Source organism: Eptatretus burgeri, chromosome 8 (genome assembly GCF_056783735.1).
Source record: "Eptatretus burgeri isolate ZD-2024b chromosome 8, Ebu_testis_v1, whole genome shotgun sequence".
Taxonomy (NCBI): Eukaryota; Metazoa; Chordata; class Myxini; order Myxiniformes; family Myxinidae; genus Eptatretus; species Eptatretus burgeri.
The window spans coordinates 64,279,238-64,300,299 of NC_140968.1; the positions used below are offsets into that span (position 1 = coordinate 64,279,238).

At 39.0% G+C, this 21,062-nt stretch overlaps 1 protein-coding gene across 3 annotated transcripts in view; it reads left to right on the forward strand.

The window, feature by feature from the left end:
* Positions 1-21,062, forward strand: part of LOC147021886 (aryl hydrocarbon receptor-like) — a 170,409-nt gene that overhangs the window by 62,545 nt on the left and 86,802 nt on the right. For 2 of the 3 annotated variants that reach the window (XM_085892311.1, XM_085892310.1), the window contains exons 3-4: positions 10,993-11,090; positions 20,146-20,235. In XM_085892311.1, coding sequence (XP_085748437.1) covers positions 10,993-11,090; positions 20,146-20,235 — 188 coding nt within the window. Of the gene's footprint in view, positions 1-10,992; positions 11,091-14,864; positions 14,884-20,145; positions 20,236-21,062 lie in introns of those variants that run through there. The other variant, XM_085892313.1, reaches the window with a different exon arrangement.

Consider the following 21,062-nt stretch of genomic DNA (forward strand, 5'->3'; position numbering starts at 1 on the left):
TATATTTGTGATTACAAACATCGCAGTATGTTGTATTCACTATATTTATATAATAAATCTTTGCTTAAACTAAAATTTTCTTGATGAAAATTTCGTTTATTTTACAGGTGAATCTGTGCTTAAAACCATTTTATCCTCCAACTTTTTCACTTAATAAATATAATGTTTCAAGACACAAAAGACAAGTTTCAATCAATCTCTTCATTTGTTAAAGATACTGAGAAATATGTCAAGGATGTAAAATTGAACAAAGATAAATATAACAACTATTGGATAAAAACAATTATGGTAAATAATATGAGTTCTTCAATTTCCATCAGTGGAAGGGCTTTTAGTATACCTGGTAGAACATCAATTAAAATATCTCTAACAAAAGTTTCTCCTCTCCTTCTGGTAATATATTCAAAACTAGAAAAAGCAATGAAACAAGAAAAAGTATCAAAAAACAAAAACCTAATGGATGAAGCTTCAGAAAGAAAAGATAAGACCATCTGTAATATGCAAGGAGAAATTTGTATTTTTTTCAACAACGCTAAAGATGTAAATCCTGATGAAATAAAGGATGTTAATATATCAGGTGAAATGACATTTCGTTCAATAGTAGTTAACGATCATTTTAAAATTACCTTTAATATAAAAAATGTTGTCGTTCAATCTGGTAATGAAAAAAAGTATATCGATATCGATGGTAATATTATTAAATACGAGTCAATATACAACTGAAAGTATAGATGAATTTCAGTTTAAGTAAGGTTTTACTTTATAAATATGCTAGACTTTCCTGATTCTCCATATGACAAATTTGAGAATTGTCCTGCGTGTGAAAGACGGGGATTAAACACAGAGTCAAAAGCCTATAAACAATGTATATTCTGTGATTATCTTCTAATTAATGATAATAAAAAATATAAAAAGGAAAATAATTATTTTAGATTTACACCAAAAATGAATTACTTTACAAGATTGATTTGAGAAATGAATGTAAAGTATGAGGGTGATAACACACCTTTCCTTACAAGGGAAGAAACTGAACGTATTAGAGAAATGTTCAAAGGATTGTTGTTATATATTATTCATGGATGTGATTTTCAGGGAAATATCAACACAAGATATTGTATAAATAAAATAATGGATTATCTTGAAATTAAACCTGAACTTAGGATAAAATATCTTCTTCTTCTTCTTTCGGCTGCTCCCTTTCGGGGTCACCACAGCGGATCATCCGTATGATCCGCATCGTGATTTGGCACATGTTTTACGCCGGATGCCCTTCCTGACACAACCCTGGTCGCCTCTTACGACACAGGGATATGGTACACCTATTTTAACCAGGGTATACACTGGCCCAGTACACTGGTACTCATTTCGCCGACTTCGGAAGGATGACAGGCTGAGTCGACCCCCTGGTGTATTAATTCAGTGGCCCAACGGGGCTTGAACTCAGGACCTTTTGGATCCCAAGCCGCTGCCCTAACCACTGCGCCAACACCAGGCTTGAACTTAGGATAAAATATAGAGTTTCTAAAAAAAGCCAATAATAAATTAAATAACCTGTTTTCCAAATATATAAATGAATGATTTTTTACCCATTTGGGAAAATAAGATAAAATTTAACAACCATAAAAATCTCCCAAATTCATTAAGATGTCTCATAGTTGGTTCAAGTGGATGTGGAAAAACCTGCTTACTTTTAAAGATGCTCCTCACTCCCAACTTTTTAGATTATGATAACTTAATAATTTTCACAAAGTCGAGTTTTCAACCAGAGTATCAACTACTCTCACAAGGTTTTAATGCTGGTCTTCAAAAAGAAGATATAATCGCTTTATTTAAATGTCAAAAAAACCGAAATGGTTATAACATTGAAGATATAATTCAACTATTTTGTGATACACAGAGATGTAAAAAGAAATCAAATCCGATAACTTGTATTCTTAGTGATAATACGGATGATATACCGTCTCCCCAAGATTTGGAGAAATCAAAAAAGAACCTCGTTATCTTTGATGATTGTGTTAATGAGAGAAACCAAACGGTAATGGACAGCTACTACACAAGAGGGAGACATTCTTCTTGTAATTGTATTTATCTTAGTCAATCGTACTTTCAACTTCCTCGTCGTTCCATCAGAAACAATGCTAATACTTTTATTTTATTCAAGTTAAATTCAATAGATATCAATAATTTTTGGAGAGATAATTGTTCTCCATTATGTAGTAAAAAGAAATTTGAGGATTACATGAAGTACACGACTGAAAAATATAAATATATTGTTGTGAAACAAGATGAGATATTAAGGGATATATTTTTTGTTTTATAAACAATTACATATATAAATGACAACTATTATTATAAATCTTGTGGGTAAATCTGCTTCTGGAAAAAACTTTCATAAATCAAGGTTCTTGTGTAGTACAAATGAGAATATTGTAAATTTACTTAAAAAACACCCCGTGATACGCATTGTATCAACAACAACGAGAGCAATAAGACCTGGAGAAGTAAAAGGTGAAGATTATCACTATATTTCAGTGGAGGAACATATGCGATTGAGGAATGAAGGTCAAATATTTGAGGAGGTTTCTCTTGGTTCAACAAAATATTCACATTGTAAGAGTGAGTTGAGGAAACTAAAATCTGGTGGTCTTGGGATATTAGAAACGAATCCAGAAGGAACGAGACAAATTATTAAACCTGAGCGGAGTGAAGATTTTATCATTCGGTTTTGATGTTGATGAAGAAACTCAACGCAAACGTTTGAAAAGCAGAGATGCAAGTATTAGTGAAGAAGAAATTACAACTCGCATTAATGTTAATAAAGAATTTGATGAAATATTTAAAGAAAAGGATTTATTTGAACACATCTACTTGAATGATGAAGAAAAGGAAAATTTCCCTGTTGATTTTTACAATTCATTAAATGATATTTTACAATAAATAAATGGATGCAAAAGAAAGAGCAAGAAGATTTAAGGAACATCAAGAGTTGGTTTCAAAAGTTGTAAAACAGCAGGAAGACATAAAGAAGAAACGCAGACAGAAACTAACGGGTGAAGAAGCATTTGAAAGAAAACAAGATAAATTTTTTAAACCACTTTTAAAAACTTCCCAAGAAAAAATGAAAGATGTTTCCACAGTTCCCACAGTAGAATATACTCCTAAAAAACTTCAAATGTTAAAAGATTTTGATCAAATGACGGAGGAAGAATTACAGCATTTAGGAGAATTAGAATATGATGATGAAGGTTTATTTCAACAACTGGAAGAGATTAATCGACCCCCTGATTATATTGTGAATGCTCTTCAAAACAATGAATATTCAGCGGATTCAAAAACCAAAGCAGGACTCATTCCAACAGAACAATCAGCAATATTTCATCTTGTTCAAGAAAAGGTATTGATATTTAATGATGAATTAAGGTTCTTGGGTTCTGCTCAACCCCCTGTTAAACTAACTCCGAGATTAATGTTTCTTCTCACAAAAGATGGAAGACAAGGTTCAACTGTGAGGGATGAATCAAAGTATATTGATAAACCATTGGATATGAAAAATAATGATGATAGAGTATATATTGATCTGCTGAACACTCTAAATTATAGGGTTAGTATTTCTAGTAAAAGTAGGAAAAATGAGAAGGAGAAACACATTATTCAGGCTTTAAGTATCCTTGGTTCAGGTATTAGTTTTCTTCCAAATGACCCATCGCAATTAGTTAATAGACTGTTATTGTTGTTAGGTAGTAAGAAGGCTGGAAATAACAATTGCTTTAATGAAGCATCAGCCATTTTAGACCAGTTGATGAACATGAAAATAATTAATAAATCTCAATATAAAGACATTTTATCTCATATTAAATAAGATGAGAAGCACAATCCTTAGTTTCAATTTCACAACAAGCGACCACACATCTTCATTCCCATACCCACCACAACTTGACCCAACAAAAGAATATGAGGCATCTTTATTGTCCATGGAAACTTATAATACCTTATTTAATATAACTGATAAAAATGACAAGTTTAGTTATAATCCCGGAAGTGGATACAAAACGATAACAGTCTCACCCGGAGCATATGAGATTTCTCAAATATCTTCCGAAATTGCTCGTCTTATGAAAGAACAGGGTGATGAACCAAAAAATATTGTTATAGACATTCAAAAACATACTTCAAAATCAACGATTAAAGTTAAAAATAACTCCAAGGTTGATTTCACAATTGATAATTCATTTAGAGAGTTATTGGGTTTCTCCTCAAAAAAGATTGAAACTAATGGGACGTTTTACAGTGATAATGTCATTCAAATATCCTCAGGAATAAATTCGGTGTTAATTCACTGTGATTTGATTGATGGTGCTTATAATGATGGAAAAAAAACAAATGCAATATTTTCATTCAGCGCATACTCAACCCCAATTGGTTATGAATTCAATATGGAACCCAAAAATTTGGTTTATCTCCCTGTGTCAGGAAAAACCATACACAGAGTAAATTTTAGGATAACCGACCAAGATAATCGTATGATTTCTTTTAATGGAGAAGTTATATCCATCAGAATTCACCTACGTGAAGTTTTCCAATAAATAAATACGATGGTTATTGTGAGGAAGCACGAGTTGGGAAAATATAAAATAATTACAGGGGATGGGATGTTCCTTTCCCCATACTACAAGGGTGAAGGTATGTATCTTGGTAGAGGATACTATAAACCTAAGAGACAAAGGGGTGTTGGACATCAATTTAGAGGAGATGGGATAATTGATATTCTAATGGGTATTGGTTCAACTATTCTTAAACATAAAGATCTAATTGGTTCAACTGCTTCTGTTGTGGGAAATGTAGCAGGTGTTGTAAAGAGCATAAAAGATGCCCAGAAGGAATCTCATAAATTACAAGCAATAAAAGAAATTAGGAAAGGCAAAACTCAGTTGTCCCCCCAAGAACGACAGAAAATAATTCGAATACTTGGATCAGGGTTTCAAAAGTTTTAACATCTTTTTTCCTAAATAAATACAAGTATGGAAGCAATTGATAGTATCTATGATTTGGATGATACTATTATTATCTCAAACTCCACTAAAAAAGATTACTTCAAGGTAAATGCAATAACTGGAACAGACTGGAATACGAATGGTACAAAAAGTTTTGAAATAAATAATCAACAAACCCATTTGAATCTATCCGAAAGTTTCTTGTTGTGTAAATTTAAAATCACTAAGGCTGCGACTAACACAAACGCTACACTTGTAAATGATTTCTTCTGGAAAATGTTTTATAGTGTGCGTTTGTATATTGGAACACAAGAAGTTGAAGCGGTTGATTATGTCTCTGCTGTATCTGAAATGATGAAATTTACACTCTATACATTCAGTGATAGAATGGGAAAGGGGTCTGTCGAAGGTTTTATTCCTGATATGTCAACGGGAACAAACACAGACCCTGGATATACTCAAAGGAAAGGAGCGTATAATGATGATACAAAAGCAGAAAATAGTTTTACTGTGGCAGTTCCTCTTAAAGGTATATTTGGATTTTGTGATCATGATAAAGTTCTGTATGGTCTTAAAATTAGATTTCAACTACAAAGGAATGATAATGAAAATCGATTGCTTTTTGGTGATGGTAGTGCTTTTGGTGAACAGAATAAATTTGTAATTGAGGAAATGAGTTGGTATATCAGTGAATATACTCCTAATCTTAAAACAGAAGAGATGTTGAATAGAAGACTTAACTCAAAGAAACCACTCAGTGTATCATACCTCAAAAGAAGATGTCGTGATAAGACGTCGTGTCAGTCATTAAAAATGTTTTTCAATTCTCTTCTAAGATGATTTACCTCTTCAATAAGAGCATTAATTTCATGCACCTCGTCATGATATGTAAACTGCTCTTCTTCCAAGGACCTGCCAAGAAAAAAAATATATATCAGAATTATCACGATTTAATTTATAATCAATTGCTTCATCGTTCAAAGAGGAACCTATACACAGGCTTACCAACTTTGTGTTGAGCTGTTTTGTTCGTGGAAGAAAGATCGCTCATGTCTCAGTTGTAAAAATGAAAATCCCGTCTGGCAGAAACTTTGTCTGGCGAATCACTTATAAGGCAACAATGAGGAGATTGCTTAATCATTGGGTATGGCCACAGGAAATGACGCTTCAGCGAGACAGCTTGGAAAATAACTGGGCGATATATTCTCAAATTGTATGAATCATTTTTAAATATACTTAAAATGCCCTAAAATGTTTTTGATTAAATTTATGTTTAAAAGCCTGTTCGTGTTCTGAGATAAAATCAAAACACGAGGCCTTGTCTCACAGAATAGTTCCTATTTTTTCACAGCATGACTGTCCAAAAACATTTCCTCATTTTCACAGCATGACCGTGTCAAAAAAACACTTCCTCATTTTCATGGCACGAACTGAAAACATTTGAAACAAAACTTTTTTTATGGTGTGGTTTATACACAAAAATGATTTGCAACTCGGGCGGTGGCCAGATGAGATCATTAAGAGAAGTTTATCATTTCGTAATGGCACAAAAGGGGTATCTTAAAAAATATAAAGATTCAAATGTTTTGTTTTTCAATATTTTAGATGGGGATTATTGTGCAAATTATGCATATATATATATATATATATATGTATGTGTATGTGTATGTGTATATATGTATGTATGTGTATGTGTATGTGTATATATGTATATGTATATATATATATGTATGTATATATATGTATTTGTATATATGTATGTATGTATATGTATATATGTATGTATGTATGTATATATATATATATATATATATATATATATATGTATGTATGTATATATATATATATATATATATATATATATATATATATATATATATATATATATATATATATATATATATATATATATCTATCAATCAATCACACACCTCCTGACTGTTGTGGTGAGCATCACCGTGGATTGTGTCTCGAACGGTAAAACCGCATAATCCGCAAAGATTACATCCCACGTTTCGATATATACGTGTATATCGATAGATATGCCATAACCTCTGGAATGTCTTAAACGAAGCTGAATTTCAAAATTTAAGCTCCAGAATTGAACTTCGCAGCAGTGCCGACTGCTAAAAAAAAAAGGTGTTCATTTGTCGAATTGGAACATAGACTGACATTTTGGGCATTTCAGGGAGGTATTTAATATGACGGATCGGCGATCACTAATCACTTTCCAAGCCAGCCATTCCTTCTCAACTGTTACATTAGAGTGCTTTATTGAGTGCTTAAGCCACTTGATAAGTGCTCCACAATAGTCACTCTGTTCAAGTTGATCGATTATACAGTGTGCAGTGACCAAGTTCAGGGGCCATTCATCTTTGTTGGCCCTGTTTCGTCATGCGGTGTGTCAGATAGTGGCTGGCTCACTGAAAATGTGCAATTTTATTATACACCACATTTCCCCTTTTTATACAATCTCCTTTCATTATACGAGTTATTCAAGCTTCGATCCCTACAAGCCTCCATGGCAATACTGTGGCACGGTTCTCCATGTGGACATCACCAGCGTTAAGAAGCAAAAATACATTAGATCATTACAATGAGTAAAAAATGTTTTCAGTTATAAAGCAATGAATCGCCACATCATGGCAGGATAGCCAAGAGGTACACTTGCTTGCTCTAAGCTGCCTCGCCTTGGTTTGAATCTCGACCCAGCTATAAACTGTCATCCCGGTGTTTCACAAGCAGAGTGATTCATCAATGTATTAAACTTGGTGTCACATCTGCCAGAATCCCCCTCCATCCTCTCCCCCTCGGCAATCTTCGCTCCCCTCTCTCACCCCTTTCCGACCCCTCTCCCTCTCTCTCCGACCCCTCTCTTGCTCTGACCCCTCACTCTCTCTCAATCCGACCACTCCCCCTCTCTCTCCAACTCCCCCTCCCCCTCCCCACCCCACCCCATCCCTCCCTCTCTGTTGAGGGGACTGTAGCATCTACGAATCGGATTTGAAGTGAGCTGACCAGATGGGTGCAAAGGTCACTGCATGTGTGAGCATGCATGCAGGAAGGCCTTTGCCAGGTCGATAGCGTGGGTATTAAATGCTCCCACCCAGTTCTATATAGAATGGTGGCAGTTAAAAAGAAAATGTTGCTGTTTGGCTGTGTTTTATCGCCCTTCCCTTTCCCGCCAACAAGCTGCCTTCCCTTCGCGTCATGCTGCCTTCCTTCCACCTACCTTCACGCTTGCCTCCTCCAAAACCCACTCCTCTCTCTGCCCCCCTCCCTGCCCCCCCTCCCCCATGGACATATCCTGGCGGTCTCTGCATACTGTATTAATGTGCTGTTTTAGCATACCCCATTTTGTTCAATCCTGTACTAGCCCTCCACCCCCCCCCCCTTCTCCACAATTCCCACCACCAAATGCATGTTGAGAACCCCCCCCCTCATGCTTAGCGCCTCCCCTCCCCCCTTGCCCCCTCCATCTGCCCCATCCTCCTCACTCCCACCTCCCCTCCCAGAGTGTATATCGACATTAGGTGAGGAGTCGCTCTCTCCACCATCACCCCCCTTTTTTCTCGCTCTTTTCTCCTTTCCTAATTCCCCTCTACCTCACCCTTTTGAGCTCTCCCTCCCTCCTATCCCTCTCTTCCCTCCCCTCTCTAACCCCCTTTTCTTCCTCTTCTCTCTCTTTCTCCCCTTCCCTTAATATTCCCGCCAGCCAAGCGACGGGGTGTATTTTCTAGTAAATATATATGACTGTGATAAGTGATTACAATTTATCAAGAAATTACTGGCTTAACTTCCACATTGAAATAACATGTTATAGGTTTATAGATTTTGACATTTCTGCATCATGAAAAGTTGGATAGTCCTTATTCCTCTCCCGTCTTGCTTTTTATTATCATTATTATTATTTTTTTTTTCCATTCCACAAAATGAAAGAACTATTTTAGTTTATATTACAAATCCAAACTTTGTATCACCCTTGCTTCTACAGTCTTTCTGCATCAAAACTTGGCGTGTTCAAAAGCTTGTTTCACAGGTTTCTAAAAAACAGTCTGAATGCTTGCTGTTTACCTCGACATTGGCTACAGAAGGCAGCATCACCCAAAAATGAAATGTTGAGACGGGATTCTTTTAATTACTATACAGTCGGATTTATCTTGCACAATTTTGGAAGCATTTATTAGCAAATAGGTAAATGTGTTGCTTCTTTAATCCACAATGTGTGCCGAATACTATGGCTCATGTGAAGGAGATGTCACAAAGAAGTAAATGTAGTGCTTCATCACGTTTGAAACCCTGGTTGTGTGCCAAAATGCCAATTCCTACAAAAACATAGCCCTGAGCTTTTTACATCACTTTCTCATATGTTATGTATCAAATAGCATGCACTTAGAGATGTTTATAAAAGTTTGAGGGGATAAAATGAAAAGAACAGCTAATTGGTATTGGGCCAGTATATGCAATGCAGATTCCTTGGGAACAGTTCCTGAGAATAAACAATGGATTTCGAATGAAGTGTTGAAATTTCATCCAACACAGCAGGTATTGTTCTGATGCGTCGATTGTTTATTTTAAAGCTTGGTGTTCTGCCATGAGAAACAAGAAATTTAATATTTGAATGGAATCCTGTGTGCGTATCAACTCGGACCTTTTCCATTCCTTCATTCAGATTTCTCATTCTGTCCAACAAGTTATTTACCTTGTATCCAGTACTGACAATAACCTTGTTTATTCATTTAATTATTTTCATTCCCGTCTGTGGGAGGCCATCACAACTCACTTGGATTGTTTTTTTTAAGAAAAATAGAGTTTGATTCATGGTTGTTCACATATATACAGTACGACTGGGATAAGTGGTGTCTCAGAGATGGCCAAACGGATCTTTATCAAACTTTCAGAGGTTCATCAGTGAGCATCGGGGTATTTTAGGGGGGAAATTATTTGAAATTTTTTTTTAGGATTTTGGAAGTTTTTGTTTTTTGAAATCGCTCTTCGAGATTTGGGCAGAGTTCCCTCATTAGATTTCCGATCCATATCCCATCATCCAACAAATTTAATTGTAAGTGATCCAATGCTCATGGAGGCATCTGTACATCAATCACTGATGGAGAAGGATACCAGGAGACATCAGTGTATTTTAATTTTTTTCATGAATTAAAAAAAGTAGACAACGGTAAAATCAACATAGTCGGTGGGATTTTTGATCTGGAATCCCAGTTTACATGAGCCATGGGAGCAGAACGAGAGACAGGTCAACATGTGTTTAACATGAGATGTCATCTCTGGGTTTTGGAGCTATTTCTGCTTTGCCATCTACCTGTTGTATGTAATTGGTTGTTGGGTGTTTGGTGTTCGTTTGTAGCCTGGTGACGTGAAGAGTTTATCATAAAAAGGAGACAGAGATAAACCACTTTAGGCTTGATCGCCGAAGTCACTCAGCAATTTTTCTTTTTCATTTCCTTATCCTTGAAAGTTTTCATCCTCATTGCCTTTGAATATGCTGTGCTGGTTTATGTGAAACTTTTTCAATTTGCCTAATTTTAGATAAAATGTCAACAACATACCTTGTAACCTCAACATGATAATCAGCCTGAGTGAAAGACTTCATATCTCTCTCTCTCTCTCTCTCTCTCTCTCTCTCTCTCTCTCTCTCTCTCTCTCTCTCTCTCTCTCTCTCTCTCTCTCTCTCTCTCTCTCACTCACTCACTCACTCACTCACTCACTCACTCACTCACTCACTCACTCACTCACTCACTCACTCACTCACTCACTCACTCACTCACTCACTCACTCACTCACTCACTCACTCACTCACTCACTCACTCACTCACTCACTCACACACTCCCCCCTCTTGGTACCAGTTTAAACTTCCTCATTAGCTGACACTCTTGAAACTGAAGAGCAGTTAAACATGACTCTCCGAAGGGATACAGGGCATGACAGTCCACATAAAGAAGAGGTTGGATCTGTTTTCTCACACCGCCTTTCCTTTCACAGCTGTGGTGCAGAAGCCAAGTGGTTCTCCTGGTGCCAAATCTGCAGGCAATCGTATAATCAGCCCAGGTCCGTTAAAAGAAAGTGAACTCCTCCTGCAGGTGTGTAATGCGAGTTGAATAAACTGTAATAGCATGCTTATCTTGTACAATCGCAGTTTGAATAAAACCATCACTACGTTTGTCCATGTAATTTTAAAATCTCAAACCGTTTCAAGCATTTTATAAAATGTTTTGAACCTTCTTGATGTTTGCTGTGTCCACCAATGGTGAGATAGTATTGCATTCTTTAAGAATGCCTCGTTTTGTGGCTCTCTGCCATCAACGACCCTCATTTCCTTAGTCATATCCCCACTGGCAGCACGATGGCTGATGAGATAAAGCAGCCTTTGCGTGCCTTATCGGGAGGGAAAACAAATTAAGCCGTCCATGTACTCTCAGGCTGAAGAAACGAGAAGGCTTTGGAAAGACAAATGGTATCCACTTGTCCAAGTAGTTTTGGCTAAAATCTTTGACAACGCCTTTAAGCTCTTTTCTTTGTAGCATTGAACTTTCATCGTAAAGATTGCGTTAACGTCGAATACAATGAATGAACCTGTGGGTTAAATTAATGGGATGGGAATAAAGTACATGCGTGATGGGCCAAATGACCACCTCCTGTGTCACACAGTTCCTTATATTTCCTTGTACAGTATTTCCATTTTCATTACTATAAATTATATTATCAGCTTTGTTCTACCTGTTTTATAACCTCACTTGATAAGAAATTAGTGTTGTGACATGATGAAAAAGATGAAGAATTTGTCTGCAACAGCAACATTGATTTTAATCATTGTGGGACACGCTATGGTGGGTGAAAAAAAAAGAGAGTTGTAAAATCGATGTTTGTATTAAAAACCGAATTTACAACAATTGTTCCTTAGCCTAAGATTTACTGTGAGTTTATCAACTGTGTCATGATAACTTTTTCATAAACATATACATTTACTTATCCTAGTTACTTCTGTCACTGAAGGTGGAAGGAGGTTATGTTTTTACACCTGTCTGTCTGTCTTTGTTTGCAAGCATGGTATCTCAAAAAGTTGTGGACATATCGGATGAAATTTGGTGGGCAGGTTGGGTGTGTGACAAGGCCAAACTCATTAGATTTTGATGAAGATCTGGATCTGGATCCAGACAATATACAATTTTAAAAGTGATTTTTCACCATTGAGAGATCGGGCCAAAAACGATATACAGCACAATATCTCAAAAAAATTGGAGATGGATTCGGACAAAACTTGGTGGAAAGGTTGGGTATGTGACAAGGAAGAAGTGATTCAATATTGGTGAGGATCAGAATCTAGATCCAACTAGAAGGGCACTCGGTAGAGCACATACCTCCGCCAGGCTGATTCGTTTACGTTTTGTATCCCACTGATAGGCCGGATCTGGATTCGGACCTGAACTAAAACTTATTGAGCTTGTTCTTGTCACAGAACGAACTCACCCACCAAGTTTGGTCCGAATCTGTCTACAACTTTCTGAATTATTATACTATATATCGTTTTCACCCAATTACTCAATGGTGAAGAATTACTTTAAAAATTCTTGGATCTGGATTTGGGTCTTCACCAAAATCGAATTATTTCTTCTATGTTTCATACCCAAATGGCCCACCAAGTTTCGTCCAAATCCGTCCACAACTTTTTGAGATATCCTGCTGCATGTCACTTCAGCCCGATCACTCAGTGGTGAAACTCACTGAAAAAATTTATTGTATCCGGATCTGGATTCGGATCTTCACCAACATCGAATTATTTCTTCCTTGTTACATACCCAGCCTGTCCACCAAGTTTTGTCCAAATCTGTGCACAATTTTTTGAGATATCCTGCTATATGTGGTTCTTGACCCCATTTCCCAATGGTGAAGAATCACTTTTAAAAATTTCAGATCTAGATCCGGATTCGGATCGTCACCAAAATCGAATAAATTTCATCCTTGTAACATACCAAATGTCACATACCATCAAATTTCGTCCCAATCCATGCACAACTTTTTGAGATATTTTGTTCACAAACAATAAAAAGATGTCGTGCAAAGCATGATACGTGCAAAATCCACCCCCCCCCTCTCCAAAGGTTTCCATGGATACATCAAATTTTACATTTCATTAAAATTAAATTTGACAATCTTAATCAAAGCTTAGGTCAATCGGATGAAAATTGATTATTTTTATAAAATTGATTATTTTAGAAGTTTGACCTTGAATTGACCTTTGACCTTTTGACCTCAACAATAGCTGGTTTCCCAATTGAGTGACACAATATGCAAATGTTGTTCAAATTTCAAGTCAATCAAATGAAAAATGTCGATTTTAGAAATGTGACCTCAAGATGACCTTAGACCTCAAAATTTATAGTCTTCTCAAGTTGAGACTACCTCTACGACTCGGTCAAGTTTCGTGAAGATCAGTTTCAATTTATGACCTGTAGGCGATTGACAAACAAACAGACAGAATAACAAAATCGACTGACCAATTTACTTGAACAATCTTCGACATTGCAAGTAACGAACAAATGGGGGTAAAAACATAACTTCCTTCCACCTTTTGGTGGCGGTGGTAATATTTTTTTTAAGTGATTCTTCACCATCGAGAGGGCCAAAAACGATACATATCAAATGTTATTTCAAAAATTTATTTGGTCTGATATTTTGTACTGGATCAGGCATTGTGTGGTAGAGATATGTGCTCGAATGAGTGCCCTTCTAGTTTGTGAGTGAGTTCCCATAATAATTTAGAAACTTTAGTTAAATCTTTTTATATCATTCTACTCTCTTCTTTTCAGGCTAATTTCATCCGTTCATGCGAATAATATTAATTTAAGAAGAACATTATAATTTGGTTCCTTATGAATTTTAACAAATTGCACAGTCTTGTTTATGAACTGTTTCATTTGCTTTCTGAAATTTCTTTAAAGTAGCAATTTGCTGTGTTCAAGTTTGCTTTAAAACAGGTTTACATTCAATCCTGTTTTATGTGACCACTCTTTTTGCCAAAGGCTGATAGAATGACCCCGAGGTACGCACACTCGCCTGGAAGCCATCGAGCCTAGGTTCCGATCTTAACCCAGCTAAAAAGTGTCATCTTGCAGGTGCGTAATGTGACATGAGTCCATCCCAGTGCCGACGCAATGTAACGTTAGGTCGATCCGTCTCTCTCAAAACGTCGGCACCTATCTCAGGCCTGGCCCAGACAATAGCTTGGGCCTCGAGCCACATTGTGTTTCACAGGCAGTGTGATTCATCAATGTGTGTGCCATCTCTCGGAGGGACATTAAACTGGTGTTCCGTCTGCCGGCATTAGTTCGTGGACCGATAAAGATCCCACAGTGTCCTTCGTGAAGAGTAGGCGAGCTATTCCTGGCACCATGAACAATTCAAATTCCTGCTCCAACTACTGCTGGGAGAGGAATGGCAACCCCCCCCCCCCTGCCAGCATGACCCAGGCCAAGAAACTGCCTCGATGGAACCAATGCTCTGTAACACACAGTATGGTGCATCAGTTAGTCTTTTTGCCAAACAAAACATGCTGAAAGTACAGAAACTGCATTATTTGGGTGAAGATGGTTAAAGCAACATTGATATCAAATGCTTATGGTATTGCGGCTACATCGCCAAGGGAGCACTGAGAAGGCAAAGGTCTTGTATTCATCGAAAAAAGAAACATTGGCGGGAAAAGTTTTCTTCTAAAACTTTTGTTACCAGTTGCATATAAAAACAATATTGCTACTTCCTCATTTTGTTATTGTGAAATGTTACTGCGTCGTAGAATCTCGTGTCTGACATTTTTCTTCCTCAGCTTTGACCTTGCTATTATATCAGGGCTAGAGAATGTTATTGGAGCCATAGGAGGTAATACCACTTGTGAGACATGCTGTTTGTTGCTTTTGCTGCAGAATGTTCATTTTTTTGCTGATGAATTGTCACTATCCCAATTCGATTTTAAGTTCAGTTTGAATAATGATTTGTTTTTCATTTACAAGGAATAATCAGTAGTACTGTTGCTTAAAAATGAAGTAGAAAATTAAAGGAAATATGTTAACTAATAGGTTAAATTGTTTTCAAAGTACTTTTTAGAAAAATATCACTTTTGAAAAGGAGTCATCTGTCTGGCTAAGATGTGCACATCCAGTAGGGGGTTGGCTATTGAGGGTGGCATGCTAAAATAAGAAAAATTCAAATTGAGAAAATGGAGAAGGAGGAATGTAGACGAGACAAAGGAGGTTATACGAGTGTGGGATGAATGGGGAAAGGGGGATGAGGAAATGAGGTATATAAGGGACAAGTATAAGACAGATGGTGAAGGGCGTCAATTCTACACTTTTTGCATACATGACAAGAAAGAGCAATCGGAGACCCTCACCAGGACTTGTTTTGTGTGGTGTATTTTGTGTGGAAAATAAATGGAAGGATGTACTAAATGAAAGGTCATTGACTGCAAATGAAAGGTCTAAATGATGTAGTTGTAAAGTTGAAAGAGTTGAAATTGTCAAAAGTGTCCAAAGGGTCTTAAAAGGTTGAATGGGTCGAAGGGGTGTTATTTAATTGTCTAAGTTGAAGTTGAGTCTAAGTTGGTCTTAGTTAGTCTAAGGTCTAAGGTGAAGGATTAAGGGTCAGAATTGTCTGAAGGGGACTAAATTGTCTTAAAATATCTAACAAGGGTCTAAAGGTCAAAGAGGTCTACAGGTTATTAAAAGTCTGAAAGGTGTGAAGGAAAAAAGGGTAGAAAGAAGTCAAAGGGTCTTCAGGGTTATAAAGGGTCTTGGAGATCTAAGGGTTCTATGGGGTCTTAAAGAACCTTAGGGGTCCCAACGGTCGAAGCGTCTAGATGGGTGTTTAGGGCCTAAGAGGTCTTAAATTGTTGAAAGGGTCTGAAGGGTACAGAGAGTCTTAAGGGTCTAAAGGGTGTTTGGGGTCTATATGGTCTGTCAAATGGGTCTTTAGGATATAAAGGGTCTGGGGGTCTTAAAGGTCTAAAAGATATTTGGGGTCTTTAAGGGTCTTCAATGTTTTTGGGATGTGGGTATTAAGGGTCTTAAATATCTCAAGGGTCTTCGGGGGTTTTAGGGGTATTAGGGGTCTGAGGAGTCTAAGGGGTCAGGTCAGGTCAGGTATGGGAGCATGCACCAGAGCAACACGTCGCTGCATGCACTTTCTGCCATCCAGAGACCTCCGGATATCTCGAGCAGCAAGGATATCTAGAGTCTTCGCCATCCAGTACTCCAGAGACCTCCGTCTGGCCATCCCCCAGGCAGATGCCTGGCCCATCTCCATCTCCGTGAGATGCTGAACAACCTCCTGCAAACACGAGGCACATGGTCGGCCCATTGGCCTCCTCCACTCACGAGGCTCCCTCGCTGAGAGAATCTTGGTAAGCAGAATCGGCGTCAGGAAAACGAGCCACATGTCCATACAGCCGCAGCTGATGCTCACGGACTATGCAGGTAACAAATCTCATTTGAGTCTCTCTCAGCAACCGCTCGTTGGACACAAAATCTGACTGGCGAAAGCCAAGGATTCTCCGAAGAGACCTAGTACCAAAGGAATTAAGTCTCTATCTCAGATCCATGGTCAGAGTCCTGTTCTCACATCTGTAGAGCAAGACCGGAAGAATCAAGGACCTGAAGACTCAGACTTTTGTCCTCCTGCACTGGTACCGGCAGTGCTACACCCCATGATCCAGTGAATCCATGACTCCCCAGGCCTGACCCAGACATCTGGTGACCTCTGACTCACAGCCAGCAGACATGAGTATCACTGCCAAGGTAAGTGAATCTCTCCGTGACCTCAACATCCTCACCACAAACAGGTACAGACAGGACAGCAGCATCCAAGATGTCATTGAAAGCCTGGATCTTAGTTTTGACCCAGGAAACCGTCATCCCAGCAGCTCCGACTCCTCATTCAGCACCTTGAGGGCCACCAAAATGATATCTTGAGTCTCCGCAAAGATGACACCCATCATCTGCGAAATCAAGGTCCGAGATCTTGACATTCCTAAACGATGCACCGCAGCTTGATCTCTCCGACATCCAACCGCTCGAAGTAACCAGCCCAGCGGGCCTTCACTTCAGACTCCTCTGTCAAGAGCCCACCACCCTCTGCTCTAACTACAGTACACCAAGGGACGGGCTTAGACAAATGCAATGTGCAAATTACCCTATAAGCAGGATGAGAATCACTTCACTACAGGTGATGCTCTACCCACTCACAGATTCCTCACACATCGGCCTCCTTGTCCGCCCTTAGGGCACATGCAGTTTTACGCCTCAGTTCCCTGAACAGCTCAGCTCTGCCATTCAGCCTGGCCCTGTTACTCTGGTCAATGATATCCAGTTTCCCTTGAGAGACACAATTCTTCTTCGCCATCCAGTGAGTTCCAAGACATCCACTGGCAACATCAAAGACGGTGGTCTTGAAGGCACTCCACAACTCTTCAGGATCCCCCAAAGCACCCAGATCCCCCTAATCTCCACTCAGCCTGTTTGCAAACGCCTCAGCTACCCTGTTGTCCTTGAGCTTGCCAACATTCAGCCTAGGCTGGGATGGTACCATTCTCCTGGATTTAAGCTGCAACCGAAGATTTGCTACAGCAAGCCAGCGGCCAGTGTTGAGGAACTGGGCACTCTGGTAGACCCTGCAGTTCCAGATAATTCTCCAGCGACCATCAATGAGCACATGATTAATCTCAATCTCCTTTTCCACATCGCCAGCATTGGAATACCAACTTCAGCGATGAGCTTGTGGACACTGAAACCATGAACCAGCCACCCTAAGTCCATGACTTCTTGCAAAGTCAAGGAACTTAGTGTTATTCTGGTTCACAGTTCCAGAACCATGGGGACGAACACACGTCTCATAACCATCCCTACCAGTTCCAGTCGATGCATTGAAATCCCCCAAGTCTGGAAGTTTGTCTCGCCTGGGGCACTGATCAACCACAGACTCGAGAATGGCATCAAATGCATCCGTCACGGTGAGATCACTCGCCTCAGTCAGAGCATAAACAGAGACCAGGGAAATGACACCCAAGGAGTGACGAATCCTTTGTCTCATAATACCCTCGTTGACCGGTGTTACCACAATTATCATTGGAGTCAGCTTATTGGACACAGCTACAGCAATTCCCTGGGCATGGTAACCATCAGAGCGACCAGACCAATAGTAGGTTTAACCACCCGCCATGATCTCGCCGAAATCCGGTCTCCGAACCTCAGAGAGTGCTGCAATACCGATGTCCAAACATTTGAGCTCATATGATAACAGAGACAGGTGACGAGAGGGGGAGCACTCAGTGGAGTGCAAAACCTCCGCCGCCAATACTGCGAGGTCACTCAAGTGAACCTGATATCCTATTCATTCAATTTGATGTCAACAGTGCTCACAGAGTTATAGTTTGCAACTTTCCCTTTTACTTTTAACTTTTAAATACTCAATTCATTCGTCATAACTAGATTCCTCGAGACAGAAATTGATTTTACGTGGGTATATCCACCTGAAGTTCCAAAATCAGCCTCAATTATAATTTGGCATGTTTTTTGTTGGAAATCACTTATAACATGTAGAAATGAATAAAAAAAATCGAAATTTTGTTGAAAAAAAAGTTGCAAAAATTTTTTTTCTCCAACAATTTTTTTTGGGGGCGGGGGGGGGAGGGGTGGAAATCATTTAAAACATGAAGAAATGCAAAACAAAAATTCAAGTATTTTTTTCAAAATGGCCGCCATAGCGGCCATATTGGATTTTGGACCAAGTCCAAAATCTAATGGCATGATCCTTGGACCAAACCTAACTCCCCCACCAAGTTTCGTCGAAATCCGTCAAGGAGTTTTTCCGTAATACTGTTCACAAACAAACAAACAAACAAACAAACAGAAAGGGGTGAAAACAGTAACCTCCGATCTTCGATGGCGGAGGTTAATCATCCTCTCTTAGGGATAGGACATTCCAGGCACCCACCCCAAGGGACCGCCTCAGGTTAACCCAACGAGACCGCCGTCTGGTGGACGACACCTCAGCACCACTCCGACACACTCTACCGCAATCTGACCCGGGAATGTTACCCCGTGGTTTCCCTCCGATCAAAGATTGGGGGTCCCGAAGACTTTTCCCCAATCCCGTCATCCGGTGAGCTGCCCTGTGAAGGAAAGCTCACAGGAGATACTCCCACGGAGTGGGTTTTCAGATTTTTTTTATACTTCTGGAATGTTTTGTGGAATGAAGGTTTTTAGGGTGGCCAGAGTGCAAATCCTGCCACCAACCTTCTCATAAGAAGTAACCCAACTGCGGGAGGACGTCCCCAGACACAGTCGGGCACTAGATATGGATGACCGTCGGCTCACACGGAGCTCGTCTGCTCTTTGAGAGATTTTGTTCTTCATCCTGCTGGGTGTCCACATATACTTTGAGGTCTAAGGGTCAGAATTATCTGAAGGGGACTAAATGGTCTTAAAACATCTAAAAATGGTCTAAAGGTCGAAGGGGTCTACATGTTATTAATATCTGAAACGCGTGAAGGTGAAAAGGGTAGAAAGGAGTCTAAGCGTCTTCAGGGTTATGAAGGGTCTTGGACATCTGAGGGTTCTATAGGGTGTTAAAGAACCTTAGGGTCCCAAGGGTCTAAGGGTCTAGATGGGTGTTTAGGGCCTAAGAGCTCTTGAATTGTCTAAAGGGTCTTAAGGGTATAGAGGGTCTTAAGCATCTGTCTGGATCTCAAGGGTCTTTTGGGTCTAAAGGATGTTCGGGGTCGATATGGTCTGGCTCAAGGGTCTTTGGAATATAAAGGGTCTTAAGAGTCTTGACTGGTTTTAGGGTGGGGTATTTTGGGTCTAAAGGGTGTTTGGGGTCGATATGGTCTGGCTCAAGGGTCTTTGGAATATAAAGGGTCTTAAGAGTCTTGACTGGTTTTAGGGTGGGGTATTAAGGGTCGTAACGGTCTTAAGGGTCTTCAGGGGTCTTTGGGGTCTTAAAGGGTTTTATGAACTTTCTGCTTGAAATCCACCAAATATTTGGTTTTCTTCAACATCACAAAAGCTTTCCAGATTATTTTACAAATTATGGAATGTGAAATCATCAGGCATTGTGCAGAAATTGTTCAATTTTGTTTCCTTACAGGCCCTCAATGGTTTTGTTATCGTGGTGACATCGGATGGTCTGGTGTTCTATGTCTCCCACACCATTCAAGATTATCTTGGTTTCCATCAGGTCAGAACAATGTGTGGGACTTTGTTTGTACATCATATTCTTCATTGTGATTTTGCATTGTACTGTACGTTATTTAAACAATATCGAATCTCAGGATTGTCCTTCCCACCACCACACAATGGTCAGTCATATTGGTGATGCAATCAGATTGAACTGAAATTGTTGCCTTTTGCAATGTCAGGGGAGGAGGGGGAGGGTGTGGAGCACTTCATCTTTTGAAGCAGACGTTCAGCTGGCTGTCTTGCTTGCTTGCAAATGCTTGTGGATGTAATAGATTCCATGATATATTTCACAATGAGTCGGCCTTTACAGCATTTTTGTCAACTTCCAGTATGGATGGCATAGGATTGACCTCCCTTTCTCCTGCTCCATGAAAATAATTGTCATACAGCTACCATCCAGCCTTAGGAGGTTTCAAACAGTAAAACAGACAATGCAACATTCATACAGTATATTTTTTATTTCCTTTCCCCCTGGCTGTCATGTCTACATCTGTGTCTCTCCATCAATCAATTTCCCAACAATTAGAGAGAGTCAATTGGCCTTTATCCTTTATCCTTTATTTGCCGGGCAGGAAACTATAACTAGCCCATATAATTTTTTTCTTTTTTTCCATAAGGTACAAGCAAACATTGATCATGATATTCCAATAAAGAGAAAGGAATGATGCAAAATCGGTTTCCTGCACAACATCTGTTTGGATTTTACACTTTCTGAAACCATGCTGGCTCATGTCGAGCAAAAAAAAGATGCACACTATTTCTTCAGGATGGTTTTTCTTCAAAGCAATAAAAACATAAAAAGTGGGCAATCACTCATGGAACTAT